The following is a 12,979-nucleotide window of genomic DNA, read 5'->3' as shown; positions in this document are numbered from 1 at the left end:
CTAGAATATTAGACAGCCCCCCATTCTCTTATCGCCATTCATCCATCTACGTTCCTTTACTGCTCTTCTTCATCCAAGAAACACGTGAGTCGTCCATGCTCCACAAAGAGCTCCTCTTCCCCCACATGCATTTTATTCGTAGTCATCTATGACCTCCAATTCCAAATACAAGTAATAAGAGATAATTTGTAGCTCTTTTCCATTAAAAATCGACTTCTCTTTGTTTCTCATCTATATGCGTGTTAGCTTGGGGTTGTCCAGATTCAGTCTTTTCTTAGGACTTTGCGAAAATAACTGATAAGATTTGACTGTCTTAAGCCATTTGGCAAGAACGTCACGAACCTTATTGAGAATTGCCTTGGATACCCTACTTCTACAATGGCATAAGATGACTTCAAAAGGTTACACCTACTTCTTGGATCAGTGATAACAAAAGGTGATGTGCAGCAAAAGAAATGGTACAAGTGCTTCCTAGACAGAGTTACACACACACACTTTTTTTTTTTTTGGGTAAAATCCAGTGCAGTGTATTTATATAGTCATAACTTTACAAGAGGGAAAGTCTCCAAGATGGAGAGTATTCCACAGATCAAAAACATTAAAAGAAAAGCTCGATGCAAGATGCATGTATATCACCCTCATGGCATGCATCATATAAAGATTGCCTCAATGAGGCTCTAAAAGATTCATATGATTTTTGAAACTGACGGCCCAAGTATGCCAGATTATGCTCTTCCCATATTGTCCAAAGAGCCCAATATCTCACCCATGAGAAAAAGAGTGAGTATTGAGATAAAGGCATCCTAAATCTGCCAAATAACCAAAAGTGTTTCTCAAATATGTGACTCAGGAAACGGAGGCGAAGATGATCCGAAATTTTCCCCAGGAGGTTCCGAGTAGACTAGCAATGCCAAAGCAAATGAGGGTCAGTCTCTGAAGGAGCATGACACCGTAAGCAAGTGGGTGAAGCAATGTGACGTTTGGCAAGTGTTATTCCCACTGACACTGTGCCGGTCATGCATCTCCAAAGAAAAAGTCTTTGTTTCATTTGTAACTACAGGCATCAGAGTAATAGGCCTCCAATCTGACATATGATCACAAAGATTTTTTTTTGGCACAAGTTTGATTTATGCCATGCTTCCAGAGGTGCGGCAATTGATTTTCTTGCCAGGCAACATTGATCATTTGTAAGAGAACATCTTTCAAATCATCCCAGAAAGAAATATAAAATTCCACCGTAAGACCATCCCAGCCAGGGGACTTGTATTTGTCGAGATGGGACAATGCATTATCAAGTTCTGTGTCAGTAAAAGGTCTCTCAAATAATAGAGCATCATCCATTTTCACTATCCCAGAAACATATTGAAGAAATTCAGTCCTCGCATCAGTCATTTGATTTGATTGGGAGCCAGGGGTAGAGAACAGTGTCTGGAAGTAATTTTGGCATTCATCTTGGAGATCAGAGAAAGAGTGCGTCCAAGATCCATCTAGTTTCCTGACCCTTAGACATGAGTTTTTCTTTCGAGTGGCATGCAGGCCCTGGAAAAAGGCTTTTGATGAGCAGCCCTTATCCATGAGGGGCTTCATTCTTGCTCTAATCTGCCATTTGTGCAATTTCCGCTGATCATTATCAGTCAGTTTGATCCGGGCTTGTGAAAGGGAATCGTTTTCTGATTCAGAAAGGGGCCTTAAATGTGAGAATTCAGTCAACTGTTGTGCTGTCCTTTTTGCCCATTTGACCTCATTCCTCCATGTAGCCATGTGCCATTTTCCATAGTCCCTAATGACATTCTGTATACGAGAGACAAAGCTGTCCCAAGCATAATTCATGTCCTCCTGAGCATGCAAAAGCAAGGGATGAATTGCAAATCTGATCATTTGCTGGAAATATTGATGTCGAAGATAAGCCTGATTTAACATGCAGTAATCTGCTGGAGAGAGTCGGCAAATCATCCAGTGGCATACCAAATTGCAGATTTAACCATAATGGGGCATGATCTGACAATCCCAATGAGAAATCTATGAGGAGATGAAGGCTAAAATCTGCATATTGTTGTGGATAGAACAGATACCATTTGTCAAGCCTTGCCCAGTATGTGGTAAATGCATTATGATGGAAAGTATATCCGGGCACTAACCCTTGTAGAAGCAGCCATAAATCTTCAGCCTGCACAGAGAGAAGCATGCTATCCCATTTCTGTCTTTCCGATGAAAGCATATGAGATCTTGAAGTGGTGTTATCTCTCAGCAGAGGAGAATTGTTAAAATCTCCACAGATAAAGGCATTTGATCTCCATGGATATTTGCTTAAAGATTCCCATAGAGAAGCCCTCATGGCAGAGGTCTGGGAGGCATAAACTGATGCAAGCTCAAGAATGTCACCATTGACATTACATTGTATGACTATTGATCGGCCACTGCTGTCATTGAATGCTAACTGAGGCTCCAACTCATGTCTGACCATTATGTATACACCTGAATAGGTAGTGGTACCAGCATAATAAACATCATAGCCGCCAAAGTGATCATGATGACCAGCCTTAGAGTGTTGATTATGCTCTTGCAAACAAACAATATCTGGCTGCATTTTATGTACGTAATTCCAGAAAAGCCTCCACTTTGAGACATTGCAGAGGCTCTGTACATTGTATGTAAAGCACTTAAGTGTTTGATGCATAAAAGAGATATACACAGGAAAATGTAAGTATGAAACAAGATATCAGAGAGGCAAAGCCTCTGCCTGCATGGGTTGCAGGCTTTCATGATCCATAAAAGATATGGCATTCTCCCCTTCTTCAGAATCACATATGGGGATACCCTTCTTCAAAACCCCCACCCAATTTTGAAGGACAGGAGCTGAAGTAGAAGCCTGTCCTGGTAAAGGAGAGGAAGCATCCCATTGCCGAGATTGAAAGGGGCGTTGCTTCAATACAACCACCTTCTTAGGCTGTTGAAACCCATCCCGATCTGTCCCCACAGATTCCTTCATCTTCTCTTTTTCTTTTTCTTTCCCTTTTCCAACAAGTGATTGCACCTGATTAACTGGTTAGCATTCTTTGCTCCATTTCGATTTGCTGCCTTGGCTTGCAAAGTCTCATTCTTTTCCCTTGTCAGAGGTGGCAAGGCATTAGGAGGGGGTTGATGCAGAACCATTGGACATTCAGAGGCTAGATGCCCAAACTTGTGGCAGGCAAAGCAAGCGCCTGCAAATACACCCCATTTCAAGTCAAAAAACTTTTTCCCCAATTGCACACCCTCAACTTCCACTGCAATAGAAGGAGGGGTAGGTATATTAGTGTCCCAGAGGATGCAAAATCTGTTACGATTTCCCATGGGGCGTGGAGGAAAATGACCTGTCCCAATGAAGCGGCCAGGCCAGGCAATTCTTCATGCATATAGTCCGGGAAGTTAACAACCTCAACCCATACAGGACAATGATGACGTATAAGACTTTGGTAGTCCTTGTTTGGGGATCAAGGCATGGCATGTACCATCTGCTTCCCATAAAAGAGGGGAGAAAGCTCAAGGAGCCTCTGCTTGCACAAAGCATCTGATAAATGCACCTCATAAAAGCCTCTGGAGGCAAAATATACACCCTCTACAAAACATCCTCCAAGGATAGACTTGATCCATTGCGCAACATCACTGGAGGCTGGGATTCTTCCTGGAAAGAAAATAATTACTGCGGTTTGAGACAGCTTCCTGAGGGGATTCACAAGGGAGGGCAATTTCAATTTGTATGTGACCTCCGGAACTGGTTTGCCCCATTCCTGTCATGACTGCTGAAAGTCATCCTTGAGTGTATCAAACACATATTGAGCTTCCATAGTAAGCTCATCATCCTGAGATGCAGGCTGAGAAGGACGAGGCTTGGCATCTGCAGATCTTTCTTTTCTAGCATATGTACAGACATCTGAACCTGAAGCCATGATTGAGATATGGCAAAGCAAGGAAGAAATAGAGTGAAAGACAAAGCAGACACAGTAACTGTACGGAAAGGCACCGGGAGAAGGTGCAAAAACAGTACGGCAGAAGCTGTACGGAGAGGCTGTATGGAAGGCCTGCGCGGGATAGGCTATACGGAACAGCAGGAAGAAACTGTACGGAGAGCACTGTACGGATGAAGAGGTGCTGTACGGAAAAAACTGTACGGATGGTCATACACGATGTGAACTGTACGGAGCACCGGGAAAGCTGTACGGAGGATTGTACAGCGGTATTCTGTACGGACAGGGAGTGCTGACAAAGAAGTACGAAATTGTACGAAAAGAGGCGGGGTGGTACGGAAAGGCTGAGTACACTGACGGTGTCACGTCGTATGGAAGGGCTGACGGCAAAATTAGAGACGTACGGAAGAACGACGAGTTGTACGGTCCTGCACACCAGGAGAGTCCGTACGGCGATCGTACGGACGTACGGACGGAGGGGAAGATATCCTAGGAGGGTATCGCCTGCACTCACCGTCGCTCACAGTCACACACACACACACACACACACACACATACACACACACACACTTTTTTTTTTTAGTGAAAATTTTTGATTGATTATATTACAAGAGTAGCAACCTCAAAATGAGGCAGCCAAAATTACATCAGCTGAAAATCTCAGTGTATGCTAGATATACATCATGATCTATGCAGTGCATCTGCAAGCAATCAAAGAAGGACGCTTAAAAAAGCCAAACAAAGAAAATATAGGATCACTAAAGACTTTACAGTTCCTGTCTGTCCATAAAGTCCAGAGTGCCCAATAGCGAACCCAAACAAAGAAAAGATGAAACTCTGGTCTGGGTGGATGAAAACCAAAGAGCCAGAAAGACTTCCCAAAAGGAACAGTCGGGAATCTTGCTCGCAAGCGCTGCTGAAGAAGATCAATTAACTCACAAGAACATGGACAAAACCACACATACACACACAAATATGGGGTGGGTGCTTCAGGAGGAGCCACAATTTCTATTGTGCCTACATGATTTCCACATCTAGATAATAAAAAAAACTGTATAGAATCATGTAAAGTGGAATTGACTCTCTGATTGATGGTGTCTGTCTTGTTGTCTTTCCGTAGATGCGATGCTTACTGCCCCATGGCTAAAATACATGATCGATGACATTCACCGACATGATTATAGTTGAGGCACCAATGGTGTCAATGTTTGTGTACATTCGTTGGCGATTGTCATGCTATGTGCTTGATTGTAATATTGATAGTGTTAAATGGATGGCCTTATTATGTGGCCTAGATCTCGATTGGGGCCCAGGGGTTTTGACACAGCCCTCAGGTCTTGATGGGACCAACTGGTATGGGATAGTACCAACAAACAGTATTATACTTGCCAATATTTACTAAAATAGAGATACTCACTCACGTGTCTAGATCCTAGGGGAAGTAGGAAAAGGGTGCATTAGGATGCATTAAAGGGTAGGTATATGAGTCCTAGGCTAAGGGCAGATTTAAATGGGGAGGTGGTCCTTGAGTAAACCCAAGGGTTGTAAATGAAGGGGTAATGACCTTGCATGCATGAATACACTTCTCTCTCTTGCACATTTTGCTTGTGGCATCAACATGGCTAAAACTTCTCTCACGAGTGCTGTGGAGTATAAACAGATTAGGGACGCTTTGGAGGGGCACATGGGAATGCTGGAACACCTGCAAATAGTCAAGCAAAGGAAAGCTATTATTTCAAGGCTTTCTTGCAGAGTGAATGTAGACCCAGATAGCATCACTACAATGTCTAACTATAGATAGGATGCTCTATCTATTGGCTAGTGAGCATCAAAAAATGAGCCGAGAAACCAGGAGCTGGTAGGCGAAGCAGGACAATGGATAATCTCGCTGAGCTAGAGAAGACATTGTGACAGGGCCAGTCTATCGGATAAGTTGACGAAAGAGAGCCTCTTTATAGAGGATAAAAGGTTTAAGGGCCCTTGATAACCAGAGCTTCTAAGTTTGCATTCATATAATATAAATTTTACCGTCCTATTATACATAATAAAGTAAGGCCACATTGCAGATACTATGAAAAATACAGAACAGGTTCACACCTTGAATAGATGAGAGCCTGTATGTGCATCAACAGCACTGAAGACATCATCAAGAAGATAAATGTCACAATTTTGGTAAACAGCCCGTGCCAGCTGGATTCGTTGTTTTTGTCCTCCACTCAAATTGATACCTTTTTCCCCAATTTCTGTCTGATCTCCATAATCCATAGACGCAAGGTCAGGCTCTAAAGCACATGTGTGCAGCACTTCTCGATAGCGAGCATGCTCCATAGGTAGTCCAAATAAAATATTATTTTCAATGGTGGCATTTTGGATCCATGCGGTTTGAGAGACATATGCAACACTTCCAGCAACTTTAGCCTGTCATAACCAAAACCCCGAAAATGGAAGATCACATTCTGAGATAGAACTCTGATCTAAGCACTCAACTCTCTCTGCCACCAATCTTACAACATAACAGGTGAAATCTTCTCACACCAAAGACAAATAGCAAATGAATTCGAACAAAAGGAAACCCATTCCGTTGTAACGTCCATAATTTCAGCTGCTATATAAACCAGAAACCTCTTCACTAGATATACTATTCATGTCACTTAGCTTATTATAGAGTCTCAACCTCAGGAGAGTTCTTGCCTTGTAGAACATTCCTTTGTCTGCTATATCAGACACAGTGATATCAATGCATTAGCCCTATGCACAAATTATTTTCAAGTATCCAACAGCACAAATTATTGCAAACAGAAAGCAATGGAGACATATTGCTCGGTCATTATACCCCTGAGTCTTGGAGTCCTCAAATTTCCTGTTGCTCAAAAAGACTTTTAACCTGGACTTTTACGAAAGCATTTAAATAGATCTTGTAGCTTTTCTTAGCAGGTGTAAATGTCGATCGTTCAGGTTATCAGCTCCTTGCTCAGAAAGCTCAGAGTTCAGTTATGTTTTACCTGAAGCGACCTTGAAATGAGAGTTTTCTCACCTTTGGAAAATTTTCCTGAGACATCTCACTTTTAACACCCCAGAAAGGCTATTTATGTGTTCCTGGTTTAATGCCAGATGTATAATCTTCAGCATAATATTAGGCTGATCCCTGGCTGCTGACTGTATCTAATCTTATGATCATCTGGCAAGACCCTTCTTTCTTTTTCTGGTCAGCATTCTTCTATCACCTCTGAAAAGATCTTTTCTGTAATCTTAAAAATTGCTATTTCTTACAATCATTAGTGGCTACCTTAAAAAACTATATAGAATTAACTTTCGTGCAGAGACATTCCATTCTGATAACGTACTCAACATAGTTTCGTCTGTTTTTATTAGTTGGTTGACTCATGAACAACATTAATCTGCTAGAGAAAAGTGGAACAGTCACAAGGCTGAATGGGCTTAAGCGTGAAAACTGTGAAAGTCAATTTTCATCATTTTGATTCTTTATATCTCTTTGTTACGTACACATATTAACACAGTTAGACTCATTCGAGGAAAGTGTGACAAAGAACAAGGCTGAAAAGTACATAAAATGAAATGTCAGTAGCAGGTTTATTTAGACTACAACATGCACAATCCCAACAATTTCAAATACAAGAGAGCATACCGTTCCAGAAAGTTTCACCATCTCTCCAAGCAAGGCAGCCAATAGTGATGACTTTCCCGATCCCACAGTTCCAACTATAGTAACAAGAGAACCTTGCTTAATATTGAGGTTGATATCACTTAGGATAGGCCTTTTTTGTAACTCATTCCAGGTGAAGTATCCTCTTTCGACAACTACTGGAAATTGATCAACAACCAAGACCTTTGTTATGGCTGACTGATCGATCTCAGAGCTTAACATGAACCTGTCAAGACGCTCTAATGCGATGAGGACCTGGGAAAGTGCAATGACTGCCTGTGGAAAATTTCTTATAGGCTCCTGTACTATTCTAAATATAGAAGATGCTGTGAAGACTTTAGATGTGGTGAGGCCCACATCGAGCAAGACTGCAATCACATAAGTAACAGTGGTGACTAAAGGCAGAGTGTTCCAAAGTGTGAACATGTTTTGTGCAGTGACGATAACAAACTTTGAAAGCCAGCCGAATTCACCAAGCCTGTAGCCTTCCACTTTTTCCTGGAATTTCTCTTCCCAAGCCTGCAACTTTATCACTTTCATGTAAGCAAGTACTTCAGTGATTGATCTCATTCTCGTGTCCCTCATTCTCATGACATGACCTTGGAAATATTTTTGCCTCTCTGAATTGTACATAGTTAACCCTGCTATCAGAATCATTGTGACCAGCCCACCTAACGCTGAGATGCCAATCACGTAAAACAAAATCACCATTGCCAGAGCTACTTGCAACGGTAGGCTCCAGCAGAGGTGTACTTGCAAGCACGCGTCTGATAATTGCTGAGCGTCCACTACCATGTAGTTAGTGATCTGGCCAATGCCATGTTTCTCCCTGGACGAACTGGAAAGACGCAATCCTTTCCTGTAAAGCGTTGTCACTACCGCTGTCCGTAAGTTATTACCTAATCTGTAACAATGAAAGTTGTAGTGGTGATATGAAAATACTTCGATACCTTTTGCTATCAGCAACAGAATGACAAGAACATAACCATCATAGAGAGACGCACGGTTCCCACTCGCATAGTCAGTGAAACTGCTTATAAGGAGTGGACCAGCATAGATGACTGAAATTCGAAGCAGCTGCAGCAACCCAGTTAAGATCAATTGTGGCCAAAAACATTTTAGAATTGTCACCCTCATCGGATGTAGATTATCAGTCTTTGGCCAGTTTGATTGAAATAAGTTGTACATGCTCTCGGCTCTGTCACGAGGGCCTAATTGCGGGACATCTCCCACCTCGAGTGACTCTTTAGATCCTGCGACAAGCAGTGGAGTGAGCCACGTGAATGTGGCCTTGCTGAAGATGCTGGCTTTTGCGAAGCCACTGATAGCCACGCCATGATCTTTAATCCCAGTGACTAACAGAGGCTCGTTAACTTTGTCGTAAGACGCATCAACGAAACTTTGTATGCCCGTAACTCCGTGTATCGTTATGGCCAAAAGGAAGAGCATAATAAGGAACTTTGCCAAAGCATATATGTCGAACGCTTCAAGGACAACATCATACGAGAGACCCGAAGACGTGGATAATCGAAAGATCGAACTCAAAAGCTCCAAGATTGACAGCAAGAAGTTAAAAAACCACCAAACGCGAAGAGCCATAGGATGTTCGACGGCACAACTCTTTCTCTCATTGATCAAGATTGTGATGCATACTATCCACGCTACGGCCTCAACTGCTACGAAAATTTCTTCACGAATAGTTCCCTCTGTCCATCCATAACTGATACCATCCCAAGCTCCGAATACAACAATTCCGGTGGAGAGGGCAGCCAGACCAATCGCTGACGTTAGCGTAAGAACGAACGTCCAGTTAGCCTTGTTTCGACGCGACTGCTTGAATTGATTCTTATCTTGGAAAAACGTGGCAGCAATCCCACGCTGTGAACAGCCAAGGTTTTGGAATGCGGCGGCCCCCAGAAAAGCCGCGTGAACGACAGTTGCAATGGAGTGTTGAGGGCACTGCGCGAAGAGCACATAGGCAAGCCATTCTTGGACTCGCTCAAAAACTGTAGTGGCGTCTACGAGAGTCTCCCAAGGTCCCGAGCAGGTCGAGGATAAAATCCACGACATTGCTTGAAGCAAAGAGTGCAAGAGAGCTGCTTCGGGGGTGATGGGTGATGAAATAGGGAGCTAGACGGGTGATGGGCGATGCAGCTGGGAGCTCGAGGTCATTGTGAGCTCCAGCTGGAGGGAAAGAGAAGTGGAGCTCCAAGAGCCGCAGCAGCTGCTGCTGTCGTATGCGGTAGGCGGCTTGTCAAGACAAACAATCAGGAAGATCGAGCAATAGCAATTCACGAGAAAGGAAGAAGGGTTGGAGGTGGAAGTACGTGATCGCGAGATCTCTACTGATCGATATCTACACAAGACTCAGCGTACACTGTAGTCTGGGGCAGTGCATCACGGTCAGTTGATTAGTTTTCGAAAGCCGGCTTTCGTTGTCAGGAAGCAGCAGCACTGCAGCACCAACCAGGGACTGAGGGAGGAAGGGACGAATTCTTATGAACTTTCGGAGTGATTGCTGAGAGCATGTGAAGTGCGTGTAGCCGGGAACGGATCCGGCGACGACAGAACTCGGGGAGGGGTGTTCGATTTGGATTTGAAGTTTTATAGAGTGACGAGGATTAATGGGTGGTTTTGGATACAACGATTTTACAATTAGCAAACACGCAGCGACGATATAAATTATATCGTCGCTGCAAACTTGGGGACTTGCAAACTGGAAGATTTTATGATCGTGGGAAGAGTATGATTGTCGATCGTTCATAGTTGATTGTGGGAAGGTTAATGATTTGTCGTTGGGAAGTTTGTCGATCATTCATAAAATGCAAGATTTCGATGTTCCAGAACTTGTCGATCGGTCATAATTGATCGTGGGAAGGGTAATGGTTATCGTTGGGAAGTTTGTCGATCGTTCATAATGCAAGATTTTCGATGCTTCATAACTTCAATATATACGATCCAAATATGCATTCGTGGGAGGACAACGTATTATCGATACGTATCTATCTCCCGAGAGCGCAAGAACCACGTTTCGCATTCCTCAAGATCCTCGTTTTCTTTCTCTCCTCATCGTCAACCTCATTGCCTCATCAACTATTATCAAGATTCTCGTTTTCTTTTTTTCCCCCTCATCGTCGTGTCACCCTCATCAACGAATCATCCGCTTCATGCTCTTGCGCATGCAACCAAAATCAGTCTCAATCCCTTCCCCTCCCATCATCAGCCTCAACCTGCAACCTGCAGATTTAGGGGGTTTGTTTTGTCCGTAGAGGATGTGGCAGGGCCCGACGTTGCCAGAGCTCTTTTCCGATGCCGACGTGACCGGGAAACTGTATATAAACGTATGTATATAATTACGTAACATATGTGCATAAGCGAATGTGAATCTTGGTGGTAGAGCTCACGAATGGTTGAGAACTGTGGTTGAGGACTGGTCCTGCGTTCGGTCGCCGATTGTCTATAGACTTTTATTCATAAGCACAGACAACTTTTTCGGCCGTCAGAACAGCGAGTCCTACACTAGTCAAGGCTCCCCATAAAACAAACAGGAGACCCGTAGATTTATGGTTCCAATCGAACATCTGCACTAGACTCCTCAACCCATCAAGAGCATCCGAACTTTTTCACCTACATTATCTCCCGCACTTTCTACTTGCTCCCCTTGGACCTTACACGGCTCTCTCCTCATCCACCGCATTTTTCACTCCAGCCTGCAATATCCTCCCAATCACCGAAATCACTGGCACTTTGCTCCCCTCGGACCTCACCCGCTCTCCTCATCGACCGGATTTTCACTCCAAGAGATCATCGGAATCACCAGTACTAGCCAGCCCGATTGCTGGGCCTGTTTTCCACCCAAGCCACCTCAAATAATCAATTTGGTCCCATGGAAGGGGGAAAACCTGAACGCTTCATATTTTTTCGGTGTGAAAGCGTACGTGTAGAGCTTTTTGGGGAGCCATGGCTCCAAAATTTGCTAGGCGGTTTGGCAGGTCCCTCCTTTTGGATCCATTCAGAATAGAACTCTAGGAAGTCCTTCATCTAACCAAAATCGTTCTCGGTTTTTCTCCCCTTCCCCTCCCTTCAATCATCAAACGTCCAACCCATCCAACTTCCAGAAACAAACCCATCCGTCCAACACTTAAAGAAGAATGCATCAGGCTTTTCCACCTCCAGATGACAAGAGGATGAGCCGCATGCGACCTTACAACTCCTGCCCATTGACCGGATTTTCACTGCATGCAAGCTCCAATCACCAGCAGTAGCTGGCCCTATTGCTTGGGCTATTTTCTACCGGGGTCTCGATTTCTCCCTGTTCATAGAATACAGATTTTACTTAATTAAAGAGTGTCTTGCTTGAAACATGTTTTCCGCAAGCACTCTTCCCCATGTCTTGCCCGACACATGCTCAGAGCTCTGTTGATTGCAAATTGCAATAGGTTGGAAACCTATCTAGACCTCCTTAGAAAAATCATCCATATTGGTGACGTTAATGAAGCAATTCGAAGGCTTATTAGTTATACAAGTATGGCGAAAAGAAAGGAGAAACTCTTGAGCATGTATTTTCATAAGATTCCAATCGTTTGAGGTGAAGTGTTTCCCCTTGCTCTAGTAGACGTCAATCCGAGGTGCATATCATGAGAACCGGCTCTTATCTCAAAATGCTTGCCGGGAGGATTCCATCTGCTTCTCGAGTTGCTTGCTACAGGGTTGCCTCGATCCACCCATAGGTAGATAATAATTACCAGTCCACTAGAATCGCCTAGCGGACATAAGCTCGTGTCTCCGCTGATGCTCATTGCTCATTGCTTACCCATACTTTTCGGCCTATTCGTTGTGCGCTCATTAACGAATCCACCTCTCATCCCAGCCAACTCTCCTGCACCCGGCGATCCTTCCCCACGACTCGCACGAGTTCCATCAAATTCGTAACCCAGCCGTTTCTTGTTCGCCCGTTAATTCTTGTCCTTTGCTGTACAGTATACAGGAGGCTTGGGCGTTTAGCGGTCCGTGGAGGGAAATCTATGATCTATCATCAGCAAAGATTCGCTTGTCATGCATGACTGAAGTATTTGTGGAGCTGGTTATTAATCTCGGTCTGGGGATAAGAGAGGATGAGGGAATGGAACCGTCACGAACGAAAATTTTCAAACGGGGAAGGGGAACCGCTCTTCATGGTACTCGAGTTTGAGAGATGCTTATTCGCCGGTCATTTTCTTCAATGACTGGATTTTGGCATATCGAAGGATTCCCTGCCTGTGGAAATGTGCTGGATGTGGGAACTTGGAAGGGCGATCCGAGTGTTTGTCTCAACGGAAATGGTCTCTCGAGCCTCGACTCTCGATCGCTCGCGAGTCGCGTTTGAGAT

The 12,979-nt window shown here is 43.9% G+C and overlaps 1 protein-coding gene across 2 annotated transcripts in view; it reads right to left on the bottom strand.

Moving 5' to 3' along the window:
* LOC147899450 (ABC transporter C family member 14-like) overlaps window positions 1-10,108 on the bottom strand; it is a 66,317-nt gene extending 56,209 nt beyond the window's left edge. The window contains exons 1-3 of one of the 2 annotated variants that reach the window (XM_087377847.1): window positions 8,562-8,615; window positions 7,594-8,470; window positions 6,045-6,365 (exon numbers count right to left, since the gene is read on the bottom strand). In XM_087377847.1, the coding sequence (XP_087233973.1) occupies window positions 6,045-6,365; window positions 7,594-8,406 (1,134 nt within the window). In that variant the 5' untranslated portion in view covers window positions 8,407-8,470; window positions 8,562-8,615. Of the gene's footprint in view, window positions 1-6,044; window positions 6,366-7,593 lie in introns of both variants that reach the window. The other variant, XM_087377846.1, reaches the window with a different exon arrangement.
* Between the last annotated feature and the right edge of the window lie 2,871 nt (window positions 10,109-12,979).

Source organism: Dipteris shenzhenensis, chromosome 8 (genome assembly GCF_047967505.1).
Source record: "Dipteris shenzhenensis isolate YYH24624 ecotype China chromosome 8, Dip_SZ_1.0, whole genome shotgun sequence".
NCBI lineage: Eukaryota > Viridiplantae > Streptophyta > Polypodiopsida > Gleicheniales > Dipteridaceae > Dipteris > Dipteris shenzhenensis.
This window is presented reverse-complemented; position numbering and strand designations above follow the sequence as displayed.